This window comes from Anas platyrhynchos, chromosome 22 (assembly GCF_047663525.1).
Source record: "Anas platyrhynchos isolate ZD024472 breed Pekin duck chromosome 22, IASCAAS_PekinDuck_T2T, whole genome shotgun sequence".
NCBI classification, from domain to species: Eukaryota; Metazoa; Chordata; class Aves; order Anseriformes; family Anatidae; genus Anas; species Anas platyrhynchos.
The window spans coordinates 3,071,324-3,087,782 of record NC_092608.1 but is presented as its reverse complement, the minus strand read 5'-3'; the positions used below and the strand labels follow the sequence as shown (position 1 = coordinate 3,087,782).

Below are 16,459 nucleotides of genomic sequence, written 5' to 3'. Positions count from 1 at the left end.
ACCCGAGTGGCCCCGCTGGGGGGGCACCTCCTCACCGCAGGGCCCCTTGTGCTTCACCCTGATCTCCCTCCTGAGGACGCAGGCCATGGAGTCGAGCTCGCAGGGGTTGCCGTAGGTGCGGTTGTCGCTGCCGCAGACGGGGTCGTAGCGGCCCTGGCACACCTGCTGGCACTCGCACACGGGCTCCCGGTTCTTCACCACGCACGTGGCCCCGAAAGTGCACTCCACGCTCACGCAGGGGCTGGGGGTGCCCAGGTCTGCAGAGGGGAGAGGAAGAGACGGGGAGCGGGGATCAGCCCGCTGCGTGCCGGGCACCCCCGGGCACGGTGCACGGCGAGGCATGCCAGCATCTCCAGCACCCCCCCTGCCTCCCCAGAAAAGCCGTGGCAATCACGCAGAGCTCCTGGCCTCGCAGCAGCCCCCGCTCCTCCCGTTCCCTCCCCACGTGCCCTGCTGAGCATCCCCCCCCCACACTCGGTGGAGGTTGGGGTGGGAAGCGGGCACGAGGTCTTCCCCCTGCGTGCCCGGCTGCTCTCCTCCATCCTGCGCCCCTTGAGGGGGCAGCCAGGCTCTGATCATCCTTGCAGATTTTTTATGGCTTTCTGAGCCCCCCCCCCCAAAGATATTGGGGTCTCCCTGGCATCAGGAGGCATTGTTCTGGGGTTGGGGGGGCAGCACAGGCTGCAGGCGCCCCTTCGGCAGCAGCCAGCACCCCCTCGCTCCGCGCAGCCGGGGAGGTTTGGAGACGGCACCAGGGCTGAGCTGGCGCTGCCTGGGGACCCAAGAGAAAATCCCCGAGGACACGGGGGGGGGAGGGAGGAAAGGACGTGGACTGAACGAGGACACAGCGAGAGGAAGGATGTGGGGACAGACAGGGGTGAGATGGATGCAGGCGCAGGCGCAGCGCGGCCCCATGGCGAGGAGCAGCGGGGCAGGCAGGGGGTGGGGGGCCAGGCAGAGCCCCCCCAGCTGCCAGCACGGCCTGGGGGTGCTGATTTTCCTCCCCTGCTGGGCACAAGGGGATGCAGGTGCAGGGCAGGAGCACGGTTTGAGCCCTCTGGAGCTCAGCTGCGTGCAAGAAACCAGCCTGGAACAGGGGCACCGGTCAGGCTGAATTTGGGATCTTGATTTTTTTTGCTCTTTGGGGAGTCCCTGCCAAGTCAGAGCTTAGAGCAAAGGAGCACGGGGATGATTCGGGCACAGGGTCACTCCCTGGACCCTGCCTTCCCACCTGTCCTCAATTTCCCTGAGGCTGAAGGGTTTTCGAGCAGTTCCCGAGCACCAGGAACCTCTCTCGCCCTAAGACGCTGCTCACACCCCCTGCTTGTGGGCCCCTGGAAACCAAAACCAAGCACCTGTACCATAAGCACATCCCCCAAACACCCACAGGGCAGCGTGCCTATATGGAGAAAGAGCCCAAAATGTGGGGGTTTTGTCCTGGGGAGGGAGCAAACGGGAGCACGGGGAGGTGCCAGGGCTGGGGCACAACGCAGCCCTGGCATTTGGTGCCCTCCCCAAGAGGTGGCACTGGAGGCTCCTTCACAGCCCAAAATCAGCCTGTGAAGTTCCCCTGGGTGCCCGCAGAAGTCAGTGGGGTTTTGGCCCTGGTTTTGGTATGGGTGGATGCAATGAGGAGCTAACCAAGCCCCTGGAGCTGGGGACCCCGAGCTCTCCTGCAAGCCTGGGGCTGGTGAAGGGGAAGAGGCTCCGAGGCTGCGCACAACCCCTGGCATCACACCCAAAGGGCTCCACCACCAGCTTTATGGGGCCGTAACGGGGTTTTCCTGGGGGAGAACCACAGGTGAGCGCAGCCAGCTCCTCGGTGCTGCCAAAAAGGGGCCCGTGGGGCTTCGCTGGGTGCTGGGGGGGCCACCCCAGCGAGCGCAAATCACCGCAGGGAGCAAGGGGCCGAGCGCAGGAAGGAGCAGGAGGGAAAAGGGGGGAAAAAGGAGAGGGGAAATCAACCGGGAGCAGTCCAGGGTGATGGATCGGCCAGAGCGGGGCTTGCAGAGGAGGGGGGGTCTTGCAAAACCCACTCTCGTTAACCCCTAAGGGTCAAGGCACAGCCAGCAGCAGCCGAGCCCCCGCTGGGTGTCTCCGTCCCGGTGCGGGGTAAGGGGATGGGGGCGAAATCGGGGGGACCTCTCCGTCCCAGGGGCTCTTTAGCAAAACTGGCGAGGGAGGGAGCAGCGGGGAGAGGCCAGGGCTGCCACTGGCTACGGAGAAGGGGAGAAAGCCGACCTCCTAGCAGAGATGTCCGGGTAGGGAGCAGAAGGGTGCTGCGAGGACACAACTCCTTCCTCCGCACAGGCAGCGCTGTAAAACACAAGACACAGACGAAAGAGGAAAGAGAGAGAGCGGAGGGGAAAGAGAGCAAAAAGAGAGGCAGGGAGGAAAAGACAGATGCAACTCCAGAAAACCTTCCCTCCACCTCCTGCCCGCACCGGCCTCAACCCCAGCCCTCCTTCCCCAGCTACCCCATCACGGGGTGAGAGCAGGGAAGGATCCAAAAGAGGGCCTGGGTTGTTGTGCTTGGCTTTGCCTCTTTGCTGCTGGAAAAGGCCACGGCTGGGCTTAAGAGGTGGGGAGGTGGGAGAGGTTCCAACGCAGCCCCCGGGTGCCCCCTGCATCCTCCAAAATAAAAATAAAAAATAAAAAGGAGCTGTGGACACCTGGGCTGGAGCATCTCCGTGTCTGCTCCCATTGCCTGCTGGCCTCGCTCCATGATCGTGTCCAGGATGCCAGCCGGGGAGCAGGGCAACTCCCAGCCACCCCCCCCAAAATCTGGGGTGCCTTCCAAGCCCAGCTGGACACGACAGCCCCTCCAGCGCTGGCCACAGGCACCTCACATCGTGCTTTGTCCCCATCCTCCTCCCACAGCAGGGACGAGGGAGGCAGAGAAGCGCCCTGGCTGCCCTCCCCGTGCAAAGAACCAGGGGACCTGACTCAGAAGCATCCAAAAAGCCAGGAACACGCTAAAAGGGGCGATTAAAAATAACAGTCATCATTACGCCGAGCGGGATTTTGGGAGCCTGACAAGCAATTTTCCAGCAGCTGGGCCTGGCAGGATTAAAACGGAGCGCGGGAGCGCAAAGCCAGCAGAACAGACCCAAAAACGCCGGGCGGCCTTTCCAAGTGCTTCAGGAGGGTTTGAAGCCCTGAGCCCTTAAAGGACATCAGCTTAGGGCGACGTCCTGAACCTCCGGTGAAATCAAAGCCAGGCTGAAACCACCGGCCCTTCCACCTCATGCAAACCAAGCTCGGTGCTCGACCTTCTTCATTTTTTTCCATGCAAAAATCTTAAAAAAAAAAAAAAATAATCGGGTGTTCCCAACGTCCTAGGGCCCTGAAACCCCCTCCTATAAGCTCTGTTTCCATTGGGAAGGTCAAAAGCTGCTCCTGGAGATGTGACAAAGCCACGCTGAGACCTCCGGAGAGTGGGAGCGCTGGGGCCGGATCCTGCGGGAGAGGACCTGGAGCCGAGAGAGGTGGGCATGGAGGGGAAGCATGGCAGGAGCTGGGGGTCTGGCACTACCCTGGGGGCGAGGAATGAGCGGGGTGGGCTGCAGGGGCCCCACACGGTGATGGGGACATGGGGGGTGGAGGTGGTGGATGAGAGGAGCTGGCGGATGCCGGCGAGCAGAGCGGAGAGAGATGAGAGCGAGGAGCAACACAGAAAAACACACACAGACACGGGACACTGGGCTGCTGGAAGGCAAAAAAGACCACGAGGAGCCGCTAACGGGGGTGGCTGGCCGGCCCTAAAACCGAGGTGGGCACCCAGCCACACCACTTACCTGCTGCGCCCCGGCACCACAACCCCGGGACGGGGCTGCCGGGACGGGAACGAGAGGTGCGGGCGGGCGGCCCGGCGGCACCGGTGCTTACCACAGGGTCCGCTGTGCTTGACGGGGACGGGAGCCTTCTGCTGGCACTCGGCTTTTTGGCGCTCGCACTCGTTGCCGTAGGTGCGGCCGTCGCGGGCGCAGAGGGGCCGGTAGGCGCCGTGGCAGGAGATGCGCTCGCAGGAACAGCGCGCGGCGCCGCGGCGGTTCAGGCAGACCCCGTTGAACTTGCACTCCTCCTTGCATTTGTCTGCGGGGAGGGAATTCGGCTGCCGGGCTCGCCTCGAGGATGGGGAGCACGGGGAGGGGATGGAGGATGAGCGTTTTTGTCCCCAAAGGGGTTGGGGTACTCACCCTGCTGCTGGCACTGCCCCGATCGCACCTTCTGGATCTCCAACCCCCGCAGGGCCCCCGAGCGCCCCATCACGCACTCGTTGTCGTACGTCACCCCGTCGTCCCCGCACACCGGCTCCCGTTTCGGGGGGCAGTTTTCGGGGCGGGGGAGCAGCTCGGCTCTCCGGGTGCGCGGGTTCACCCGGCACACGCGGTTCATGTCGTTGAGGATGCCCTTGCAGGGATCTGCACGGAGAGGAGGAAGAGGAGGAGGAGGAGGAGGTCAGGCACACTCGAATCCTGCCCAAGGAGGTGCTTCCAAAAAGCCCCCCCAGCCCCCAAGCACCCCTGGGTGTCCACCTTGGGGTTCAGGGTGCTCTTACCCCACAAACCAGGAGCACCCAGGGTGCCACCAGCCCCGCCGCGCCTCCCACTCGCACCCCGTCGCCCTTCTTGGGGCTGAGCAATTGATTTCAGCTCTGCAGCCTGCCCAAAAACACTTCCACACCTTCCCCCGGGGACAAACGGGGCCTGGCACGTTTCCTGGTGATCTCACGGCTTTCCTAACGAGTTGCTTTTAATTAGCAGCACCCACCGCCAGACAAAGAGGAAGAAGCATCCTCGGAGCGGCAGCACCGCCGGATTTCCCCCCCCCCAGGACCGTGCCTCAACTTCTCCTGGCACACACAAAAAAAAATAAACATGCGATGCCCACCGGGGGCTAGGGACTCACCGCAGGCTCCGTCGAACTTCTTGAAGACGTTCTCCTGCTTGTCGCAGGCGTGCTTGTTGAGGTCGCACTCGCTGCGGTAGTCCTTGCCGTCGCTGCCGCAGACAAGGCTCTCGGGCACGCCGCTGCAGGACGCGGGGCACACGCACTTGGCCCCCTGGCCGTCGGCCGAGCGCACGCACGTGCTGCCGAAGCTGCACGTCACCTCGGCGCAGGGGTCCTTGGAGCCTGGGGGAGGACGGGGGGTGAGCATCGCCGGCGTTTCCCCGACAGCTGCCCCGATAACCCCAAGCGTCCTCCGCTTGGATCCTGGGGGGATGCTGGAGCGAGCACCCGGCCCCGGAGCTGCGGCATCCACCCCGGGGATGAGGATGGAGCAGGGATGGGGAGCTCAGCCCCTGCTCGCTGCACCCCCAAACCTCCTCACCGCCAGCCCCTCGCCCTCCACGAGCCCCGAGAGCCTCCTGCTCCGGCACGAGGGTCCTCGAGGCACCTCCGCAAGCCGTAATTAGAGGAAGAGCTTAAGGAGCAATTTCCTCCCCGCCAGGGGATTGCCAGAGTTTGTTTGCCAGCTCTTTTTTTTTTTTTTTTTTTAAATTCATCACTTTTTCATGATGATGATTTTAAATAAATCCCCCGGCGCTCTCCCCTCCTCTACCCAGCGCCCCGGCAGGGGAGCCGGGTGCGCATTTCTTGCGAGCCAAGCGCGCCGCGTGCGAGAAAGGTCAAGTTAATTTACTCGCAGACGAGGAGTCCGGGGTCTCATTTGCACAGCTCTCCGCTCCCAGCTGCTGAATGCCAGCCAGGGGAAGGGCTTTCATCAGCCCACCCAGCCCGGGCGCACGCCGCCACAGGGGTGAGGCGCAGCGGGGAGGCTGAGCTGGCTGCGAGGGGGCTGCTCCCAGCGGGTCTCCATCTCCAGAACACCCCCGGGATGTCACCGTGCCCACTTCTTACACCCTGCTGGTCTTTTTCTCCTCGGCTTTTCCCCGCGGGTCCGTGCCCAGCCACCCAAGGGCATCCCCAGCACCGGAGCACGGCCGTGGGGTGGGAAGCATCGCCGGCCCGGCACCCCCCTCGCCTCCTGGCCCCAGCCCCGGCGCGGTGCTCACCGCAGGGTCCCTTGCTGATGACCTTGATGCGCCTCTGCTGGTTGCACTGGGCTTTCTCCAGCTCGCACTCGTTGCTGTAGGTGGAGTAGTCGGAGCCGCAGACGGGAGCCACCACCACGGGGCAGGCGGTCTTCTTGCAGACGCAGGAGGCCTGGGAGGGGTCGGTGGGGCTCCTCTCGCACACCGCCCCGAACCCGCACAGCATCCCTCGGCAGGCTGGGGACACAGACGGGGGACACCTGAGGCACAGCACGCCCGAGATGTGGGGCAGAGCCCGGCTCGGGGGGCTGCAGCCCACCGGGGACCGGGTTGGGGATGGCAGAGGATGCTCCGGGCGCAGGGCGGGGAGGAGGGTGCCATCTCCAGCTGTCCCCTTGTTGACACCCAGGGGAAAAAGGGACGTCAAGGGATGGAAAGGGAAATATCCACGTGTGGGACGCGTCACCCTGCACACGCTGCTTTATTTGGTGCTGTTTATGCAAAGCAGCTCGAGCCCGTGGCTGGAGTGGCTCGGAGAGGAGCCGCACGGGTCTCTTATCACCTCCGCTAATCAGAGCAGCCAGCGCAGAGCAGTTCAGCATCTGAATTGCAAATGCAGCAGGGAACGGCGTTTTTACGCGGGGGAGAGAGGGGATGGGTGTCCCCAAACCCAGCTGGGGCAGGTGAGACAGGGAGCAAGAGACACCCGCGCCTGTGCCAGCGCCGTGCACCTCGCGCGCAGCCAGCGTTGGAGATGGAGCCTGACCTACATAATGGCAGAGCCAGGAGTCGTAAAAGGCAAAATAAAACGAGCCCGACAGTGGCTCATTTACACTTCAATTCCCGGGCATTTGCCTTCGACCGCCTTGAGATTTTGAGCTCATATGCACAGCAACAATGCGCCACTAAGAGACTAATATCATCAAATAAAGAAGAACTCTCTTTCTCTCCTGCCCAATATCTAAAAGCAATTTATCATTTTTATGAAGCGCTCTGGATAGTCTCTCCCGCTCTTGCCATTGCTGCTCTTTCTCTCTCCCTTCTGTATTTTTTTTTTAATAGAGATAAGCCTGTTGAGCTCTGCGCTCTGGAGGTGCTGGGGAGGTCTGGGAGGGATGCGAGCGGCAGGACCCATCCTGTCCCCATGGAGCAGGAGAGTGACCGACCTTTGCTGCACCCTGATGAGGAGCTGGAGGGCAGCTGGAGGGCCTGAAGATGTGCCCAGGGACATCAAACCACCCCATGGGTAGCACCTTCCCGCACCGTACCTCAATTTCTGCCCCCAAAAGGAGCAGTGCCCACCAGCATCTGCAAACCCCCACCTGCTCTGCACCACGGTGCTGTCCCGGAGAGATGGAGCAGGATTAAAAACACAACAGGAGCCCATGGGTGCCCTGCCCGGCCCTTCGGGATGCGCCAGCTCCAGCATCACGCAGACAGACCAAGAAAACCAGAAGGGAAGGGTGCCCAAAATTTTCAAGGAGGTGGCACAGCTCGCACATCCCTCCCACTTCTCCCTCTGTCCCCACGGTGCCAGCACCAAACTAAACACACAAACCAAAGAGGTGATAAAGGGCATTTATTTACCTCCCGGCCCTAACAGGGAGGTAATTCCCATTCCCGTGAGCTCCATCACCACACACCACGGGCTGCCAGGCACACAGTGCTCGGGGACAAAGCTCTGGGTGTCCCCAAAGCCACCAGGGCAGCACAGGGTGGCGGGGCGCAGCGGGGCCAAGCACTGGAGCACGCTGCGGATGGGGACCCTGCATCGCTGATTTTCCGTCCTCGGGCCAAGAAACAAAGCAAGACACACACAAATGCTTCAAACCAGAAACAAATCGTGACGGGCAAATTGGCTGTTTGGGTTTCTTTCCCTTCTAATCGCCACCCATGCCTCCGGTGAGGGAGCCTGCTCGTTCCCAGCAGGAGATTTTTAAAGCTCGCCCACCCAACCCCGCGATGCGCTCGGGTGGCCGAGCTCAGAACTGCCCCGAATAAACCAAAACACCTCAATTCCCCTTCCGTGGGGTGGGAGGTTGGGATTCAGAGGGGTTTTCCTCCTTCCAAGCACCTCGAAGCTCTCGAGGAGCAGCCCCAGAGAGGTGTCTGTGCACCGCTCAGCCGGGCGGAACAAAAGGCAGGGCTTGGCTCGCTGCAACCGCGCCGAACAGCAGCCAAGCCCCGCTCCATCTCCGAGCAGCACCGGAGCAGAAATAGGATAATAAGCAATAACAACAATAAGCGTAATAACAACCATAAGAGGTGCACCTGCTGAAGAGGAGTGGGAGAGCAGAAGGTGTTTGGGACAAATAAGGCAGGCTGAGCCAAGCAGCGTGGTGCCCGCGGGAGGACAGGGCGCGAAGGAGGAGGGGGTTGGAGGAGATCAGAGCTCAGCTCGGATGCACGGAGGAAAATGAGGGGGTTTTCCATCTGCTGGTTAATTGGGGAAGGGGAGAGGGCACAGCCAAAGCGTTTACCCTTTGCTCTGAGCGGTGCAAAGCAGGGGGTGGCACCTGGAGAGGTTTGGGGGGAGGGAGGATGGGGGCACACACACAGAGCCGCCCATGGGAACGCCTTGGTTCTCCTGTTTGCAAAAAAAATAAGAGACGTGGATAATAATAATCATCAAGTCCCTGATGTCAGTAGGTAAATAACTCGCTGCCAGTAGTGGGGATAAATAGCAAGCTGCCTTTGTCGAGTGCTTTGAGATCTCGAGGTGAAGAGCTCTGCCTAATAAGCCCCGAGCGTTGGCATTACGTTTACGATTATTGTTATTAAAGTGGAGAAACATTTTAATGTCAAAATTGCTCTTTTCCACCAAGCAGGGAAGAAAAAGAAACCCACACTGGAGCAGCAGCGTGTGGGGATTGCTTCCTGCACCCCCAAGGTCCCCCCCACATCCCCGGGGTGATGCCTGCAAAGGTGCAGGAGGCTGCACCCCACTGAGCGCCACCGCGGGGACACCCTGGTGACGTGCCACGTCCCCAAACCAGCTGTCGTTGCCAAATTCCTACATGGCAGAGGTGAAGCTGCCTTCATGGGGCAGGCAAGAAGCGTTCACAGCACTCCCGAAGCGAATCTCCTCCTGGGGAGGGTGGAAGGGCTTTGGGATGGCGGAGCCCCCGGCCCTGGGGGCATTTCGGGGAGGTGGGGACGTGGCACTAAGGGACGTGGCTCGGCGATGGGACACTGTAGGTCAGGCTGATGGCCGGGCTTGGTGGTCCTGAAGGTCCTTTCCAGCCCCTGTGACTCCAACAAGGCACTGAGGATACATTTTGAAGGGGCTGCCGACACGAGCACGGCGGCAGCAGGCGCAACGGCAAAGGGCGAGAGCAGATGCACCACAAATCCCCGGGGGCTTCTGTTTGGAGACAGGAGGACGCTCCACCGGGGGATTTCAGCGAACAAAAACCCTCTGTGGTCCAGCACGAGGACATCACGGCCAAAAAATAAAACAGGACAGGGGGGGAGCAAGCCCAAAGCAGGACCGAGCTGGTGCCGGGATGGGAAGGGAGGCCGGGGCCGGAGCGGTGCGCGCGTGTCGGGGCGGCGAGGGCCGGCATTAATTCTGCATGAGCCCGGCACACGTTGCCATGGAGATCGGCGAGGCTGGCGCTCCCGCCGCGCCGCTCATCTGGTGCGCATCGACTGCTCGCCGGGCTCCCCCCCCCCTCCCCACCAGCAATATTAATTACGGCCCCGGGAGGCGGCACGGGGAGGGCTGCGCTCCCCTGCGCTCCAGGCGCTGGGCACGTCTTCGTGGGCACCAGGACGAGTCACCAAAGAACCCAAAGTTTCCCAGTTTGGAGAAGGGAAGGTCCTAAAGAAGCAGGGAGAGCAGCAGGTGTCCCGTTTGGGAAGCCCTGTGATGCTCTCCTCTCCGAGGAGCGAGCTTGGACAGCTCTGGGAAGCCAAGCATCTCCTCCAGAACCACAGCTGTGGGGCTCAGCACCTCCAAACCCACTCCTGGGCAGAACCCCAGCAGCTTGGTGCCCACCAGCCCCAACCTTTCAGAGCCCAGCACCCAAAATTCCCCTTCTTGAGAGCCACCAAAACATGTGCTGAGCGCTGCAGCCCCAGCTCCCCACCTGGAGCAAAGAGCCTGGCCCCGGGGGGCAGAGGAGGGGTGGGGAGAGCCGACCGCACGCTCCCGTAATTAAGAGAGGAGGGGGCGGCGAGAGGACGAGCTTTGGGGAGATCTGAAAGCAAAATTTCGTGCTGGAGGCAGCGAGGAAGGTGAAGGTGGTGCCGGGGGCGGGCAGGGCAGGGGGGAGGTTAAAGCATCGCCTCCCCGGGATCTGAAACATCAAAGCCGCTCTCGCGAATCCAACACCATCTTAAAAGGCTCCCTCATTAATCTGTCACCAGCCCCGCTGCGAGAACGGCTCCGAGCAGCTCCAAATCAGCTGGAAGGATTCATCAGCACAGAGGGGAGAGGTTTGGGAGGAGCCCTCGCAGCGGGGTCCTGCCCGTCCCAGCACACGGAACCCCCCCGAGGAGCTGCACGGCACCAAAACCTGGAGCCCGATGCGCACCCCGGTGGGACGCACAGGGGAGAGGCGAGGGGAAAACACCTGGAGATGGCTCCGAGCCGCTCCCACCCTCCTGCTGGAGCAGAAAGGGGTGTTTACAAGCTGCTCCCACCCTCCTGCTCCAGCAGAACCGTCTGTTTACAAAGCAGGGAGATGAGAAGCGAGGAGGCTGCAGCCGGCTGGGTGCCTGCGGGGAGGACGGCTCCTCCCCAGCCGCAGCAGCGGGTCCAAAGCCTGTCCCCATCTGTGCCACCCGGCCAGCACAGCACGCTGCCCTTTGCTGCCCTTTGCTGCCCTTTTCTGAGGCTGCAGGCTCTAGCCAGCCCTCGTGCAAGGTCTGCGTGCAGCTTGCTGGACCCACGCTGCTGCTCCTCCTTCCCCTCCCCAGCCCAGCACCGGGCACCCCCAGCATCCCCAAAACGCCTGGCCACGTGTACCAACAGCTCCTGCTCTCAGCCAACATCTCCCCGGCACCAAAGCAGGTCTGTGTCACCCCAACCCGGGGACACACTCCTGCAAAAATAAATAAATAAATAAATAAAATAAAAGCAGCGCTCGCAGGTCAAGGTGCCCTCTCGCAGAGCCCGGCTACCTGGGGAGCTGGCAGCGAGGCACAACGAGACCGAGGGGGAGAGAAGAAAAAGCAGCTCCACGGTGTTGTTTCTTGGTCACCAGGCTCTGAGACTAAATGGCACATCCTGGGAGACACCAGGCAGGGATAAGGGGGCAGCAGGGTAAATTTAAGGGATTGCAGTCCTAGCCAGGAGCTGATTTAGGGAGAAGTGGCAGCACCTGCTAAGGTGCCCCCATCTGCTCCTCCTCCAGTGCTTAAGCCACCTGACGTGAAAGCACAAATTGATCCCCAGGAGAAAGCTCAAACTTTGCTGCAAATGGAGAAGAAAATGCTCTCGAGAGAGCAAAAGTGGTGCCTTAACTGCTGCCGCCTCACCTGCTGCTCAGCTGTTTGAGCTGCGCTTAGCACCTCTCCTCTCTCCACAGCAACCCTGCACTGCTCCGACCTGCCCGGGCTGAGGCAGGAGCCACGGCCACATTTGGGGTGCTCACGGGGGACACGCCAAACATTTCGGGTCCCCACGGTGCTGGTGTCCCCATGGGATGTCCCCTCCTGGTGCCTCCGCAACCACGTCGAGAGCTGCGCCCCTGGCCTGGCACGGCACGTTGGGGTGGCATTGCTCCATCCATGCTCAAAATAAAAATGTGTCCAGCCCTCTCCGATGTTTCCAAACCCACCGGGATGGGACCTGAGCCTTGCCCCCAGCTGCTTGGCACCCGCAGAGGTGCACGGATGCCAGCAGGAGGTGGCACACCCCAAGCGAGCCCTCCACGAGGGACGCTTGCTAGAGGAAAGCTCTGGTTGATCCCTCACCAAGACCAGGACCGTGCAAGGGCACGGTGAGGCTGAAATTGCTCTCCCTGAGCAACATCCCAAAAGAATTGCACCTCCTGCACGTGACCCCACACCAAGGGATGCTGTAGAAAGAGCTTCAGCCCCTCCTCACGGATGCTGGAGGAACGAGGAGCAGGGGTGGCACCCTCCAGATCCTCGCCCCAAGGGGTGCAGGAGGGCGCAGCCACCCCGCACTGCACCTGCCCCAACCCCAAAAAAACCACAGCCAGCCCTGGGGGGGCTGCGGCTGAGCCAACACCGCCCCCGCTCCCCCTGGTGCAGGGAACAGAGGAGCATCAACCAACCCCAGCTACTCCAACCAGCACCCAACAAACACCCCCAGCACCTTACCAGGCCACCTCTTTGCCCCCCTACCCAAAAAAAAAAAAGCCCCCCAGGACCACGAGGCGCATGAGGATGCGCCTCACCTGGCCAGGCAGCGCTTTCCCCATCTCCATCGGGGACCAGAGCTTTTTGGGAGCCTGGCATCTGGCTGGGCCGGGCTGCTCATATTTTGGAGCCCCGAGCTAGGAGTTACACCTACGTGCGTTTTTATTTTTCGCTTCAGATGTCTCCACCGGTCCAATTATAGATTAATCACATTTTATCTCGCATCCGTTTCTCCCCCGCCTCCCTCCCCGCCCCCATCGGCGAAGGGAAAGAGAGAAACAAACGGGTTATTAATTGGCTGCAGCTCTCGGCCGGGCTCTTATCTGGGCACATGAAATGAGGGAGGGTGGGGAAGAGGTTGAGGAGCCTGCCAGCAGAAGGCAGGGCATTTTAAGCCCCGATTTTCAAAGAAAACACAGCTCGTAGGGCGCCGTCCGCTGAGCACATGCTTGGAGCATGGCCTCGGAGAGCAAAACTCCACGAGTGCGGGGATCTGGGGGGTTTTGGTGAGCCGTACCGGGCAAGGTCAGCACCTGGAGGACTGCCTGGTGCTGTTAAGAGGGGATGGAAAGGCTGGTGAACTGTGCTTCTGGTGCTGGAAATGCGGGCGCCGCCGAAATCCCTGCTCCCCAAAGCACATCCCGTGGCGCAGGGTGACTCCTGCCTGCTCAGGTGCCACCTGGAGCCTGCAAAACCCACCCCAACTCCTTCCCAGCCAGCCCAGGACCTGCTGTGCGCAGGGAATCGCCACGTCCCAATCACCCACGAGGTGGGCATCCCTCCCCACGTGTCCTGCAAGGGGTCTCGGGGCAGGGAAGGATGTGGCTGGCTGCCCAGCCACGTGCGTAAAAACCAAGAAGACACCGAGGGGATGAGCACAGCACAACCCCGGAGCTCAGGTCCCTTTCCCCAGCCCCCACGGCCCCAGCAGATGAACCTACAGAGCTGCTGGAGCACCTGGAGCTCCCCACCTCCTCCTCCAGCCCTTCCCCAGCTGCGGGACAGGCTGCTGCAACACGCAAGGTGCAGTGCAAGGAGCGAGGCTGTGCCATCCCTTTTGTGCCAAGGGGAAAAAAAACCATCCCCGGGGAGGGCGAGGGCAGGGAGCACGGCACCGTCAGCTGCTCTGCGCCGGGCACAGAGACTGCAAAATAGATCACTGGGTCACCGAGGATCCAGGACTTTGCTTCTAGGGGAAACAAGCTCCAGCGGGCTGAAGGGGGGTACTCACCATCTCGTGGGGTCGGCGGGGTCTGGGTAAAATAGCTATTGGGCTTGTCTGCAAAGAAAAAAAGAACAGGGCAATCAGTAGGGTTAGTGGACACGGTGCCCTCCTCCCCCCAGCCTCGATTCATGGCTCTCCAAAGGGTTTGGGGCTGGGGTTTCATCCCCCCAACGCCCTCCCTGTGCAGGGAGCACCTGCAGCGAGGAGGGAGCAGCCCCGGGAGCCCCGTCCCTGCTGCTGCCATCAGAGGAGGAGCCCTGGCAGCAGCCCTCCTCGGTGCCATTTGGCCAGGGCTGCAGCACAAACCCCACGGTCCAGCGCCGGGGTCGAGCAAGGACAGCAGCGAGGGGGGAGAAAGGGGCAGCAGCAGCATCTGAGACATCCCCTGGATGGGGCTGGAGCAAGGTGGCACAGCCCAGCCCTCTGCTTTTGGGAAAGCAGAGGGGATTTTGGGGGCAGCTGGCTCCACACACCCTGCCACCCCGTGCCGAAACGCCGCGGAGGAAGCGCTGCGCTCACGGTGCCAACGCCAGGTCGTGGCAGAGGGTGCGCGGCTCCTCACCGACCCGCTGCCCTCCTTACCTCCTGCGCCCTGCTGCGGGCAGATCTTTTTCAAAGCCACCCATTTTGCCACTTTTCCATCACGCACAGGCGGGGAGGCAGCGCGCCCCAAAGCTGGAAGATCCCAGCTGGGTGCTGGGGGCTTGCCAGCACCGGGGAGGTCGAAGGCGCCGAGGGCGAGCACCCGCCCGTGCCAGGACGAGGCCACGGCGCAGCACCAGGAGCTGCCAGCAACACGTGGGTGTGCACGACACGTTTGGCCACGCCAGGGAGCGAACCGACAGCCTAACCACGGGGCAAAAAAAAAGCCCCCCCCGTCTCGCCCCGACCTCCTGCTGCTCCTTCCTGCCCTCCCTTCGCCCTGCCCTCCCTCGCGGCCGGGGCGCAGGACACCTACAGTTATTGAGGAAGAGCAGCACGGCAAATCCCAGCGTGGAGGTGGCCAGGAGGATGAGGCAGATGTTGCAGGGGATCATGAAGTAGCGCACCACCAGGGAGACCTTGTGCTGGTACAGCCGGTCCCGCTCCAAGGCCCCTGGTGCCATGGGGTACTGGCAAGCCGTCATGCTGGGCCGTCACGCCGCGGGCCAAAGCTCAACCCGCCGGCGACCCATCCAAGGCAGAGCAACCACCAGGCTCACGCGGATGCCCTGTGGCCCCGATTCTTTGCCAGCTGCAAGCCCCAGGCGTCCCCAGAGGTCCCCATCCTCCAGGAGCAGGAGGGCGAAGAGGCTCGGCGGCGCCTTCAGCAGCAGGTTTTTGGCCCCACGTTGGCCATCCCGGCTCCGAGCGCGCTTCCGAGGGAGCCCTGTGCCCCCCTGCTCAGCAATCCTCCCCCCTCCAGCCGGGGGGGCGTCGATCCGCGGGTGCCGACGGGCAGCAGCAGGCTGAGCAGCGCCGAGCTGAAGTGCCAAGAGCTCAACTTGCGCTGCCGGGATGGGGACGGGGTGGCACGAGGGAGCTGGGGGGGCACCCCGTGGCACCCCCGCGCACCGCTGCCTGTGAGCGGGGCTGGGAAAGGAGCAGTAGGAGGGGGACCAGCACGGGACCCCCCTCTCCGCCTCCGTGTCCTCCCAACGGGAGGCTCAGCCTCCGGGCTTGCTCTGGGGATGCCGCCGCCGCTCCTCCGGGCACGATCCGGGCGCCTCCTGCAGCCGCAGCTCCTCGGGGTGGGCGCGCCCGCGATCCCCGACCCCGCGGGGAGGGTTTCGGGGGGACCCCAGCAGGCTGCAGCTCCTCTCACGGCGACTGCGAATCCATCCCCGCTGGGCTCTGCTTTCTCACGGAGCAGCCGGCGCTCAGCTCTCCCCCGCCGCCTCGCCAGCTCTCCGGCACCCTCCCAGCCCTCTGGCGAGCAGGAAGGGGCCACCGCCTCGCTGGTCCCCCTCCCGGGGTTGTCACCTCGCTGGCAAGGAGCACGCTGCCTGCTGTCACCTCCCAGGTGGCCAGGGCGAGCCAGCTCCCCTGCTCACGCCGCTGTGACATGCCAGTCCGTGGCGGAGAGGTCCCCGTCCCTCACCGAGCCGGGCATCAAGAGAGCACCGAGCACTGCCGGGGGGAGCAGCGGCCGCCTGTGCCCGGTGTGCGCCGTGACAGCTCGGGGACCCGATCCACGGAGCCAGACAATGAAAGAGCCAGGGGAATTAAAAAAAAAAAAAAAACACCAAAAAAAAGCCAAGTCTGCGTCCCCGCCTGCCCCACGCCCTGAAGTTTCTCCGCCTCGCTCCGCTCCTGCGAGCCCAAGTCCCTCCGGAGAGGAGCAGCCGTCGCTCCCCGGCACCGTGCCGCCGACAAAGGGGGGATGAGGAAGAAGAGGAGGGCGAGGAGGAAGGACGCCGGGGCTGCTCGCCTCGCCCGTGCCCGCGGTTGAGAGCAGGAGGCTCGAACAAAGGCTGCGGGCAGCGTTCTGCCCCCGTGGTTCCTCGCTGGGCAGGAGCACAAAGGCGGCGGGGAGGACGTGGGGGGACCTCAGCTCGGGTCCTCGCCCCCCGCCACCGCTCCGCGGCCACCTGTGAGCATCCCGCTGCTCGCCCCCCAGGAGATGGAGTGGGGTCTTCCTCGCCCTGCTCTCCCCAGGGAGAGCACGGGAAGGGGAGGAAAAAAAAATTAAAAAATAAAAAAAAAAATCCCCCTCCTCCGCCTCTTTCCCCCCACCCCCTTCGCCTTTTCATTCGTGAACTAAAGATGTTGGGAGAGGCGGGGACTGCGCTGTCAAAACTCATTATGCCTCCCCCGGCAGCGCCTCTGCCCCGCGCCCCCCTCCCCGCTCTCTGCCCGACCCCCAGGACGGCGGCAGGACTTGGGCGAAGTGGCCAAAGGAGCAGAGAATAAAAAACGGGGA

The 16,459-nt window shown here is 62.7% G+C and overlaps 1 protein-coding gene across 4 annotated transcripts in view; it reads right to left on the bottom strand.

Moving 5' to 3' along the window:
• The window catches only part of AGRN (agrin), a 73,851-nt gene that overhangs the window by 24,150 nt on the left and 33,242 nt on the right, over positions 1-16,459 (bottom strand). For 2 of the 4 annotated variants that reach the window (XM_038166566.2, XM_038166570.2), the window contains 6 exons: positions 13,564-13,611; positions 6,021-6,236; positions 4,912-5,136; positions 4,200-4,424; positions 3,889-4,095; positions 36-257 (listed from right to left, as the gene is read on the bottom strand). In XM_038166566.2, coding sequence (XP_038022494.2) covers positions 36-257; positions 3,889-4,095; positions 4,200-4,424; positions 4,912-5,136; positions 6,021-6,236; positions 13,564-13,611 — 1,143 coding nt within the window. Of the gene's footprint in view, positions 1-35; positions 258-3,888; positions 4,096-4,199; positions 4,425-4,911; positions 5,137-6,020; positions 6,237-11,126; positions 11,247-13,563; positions 13,612-14,515; positions 16,030-16,459 lie in introns of those variants that run through there. The other 2 variants (XM_072026735.1, XM_072026736.1) reach the window with 2 other exon arrangements.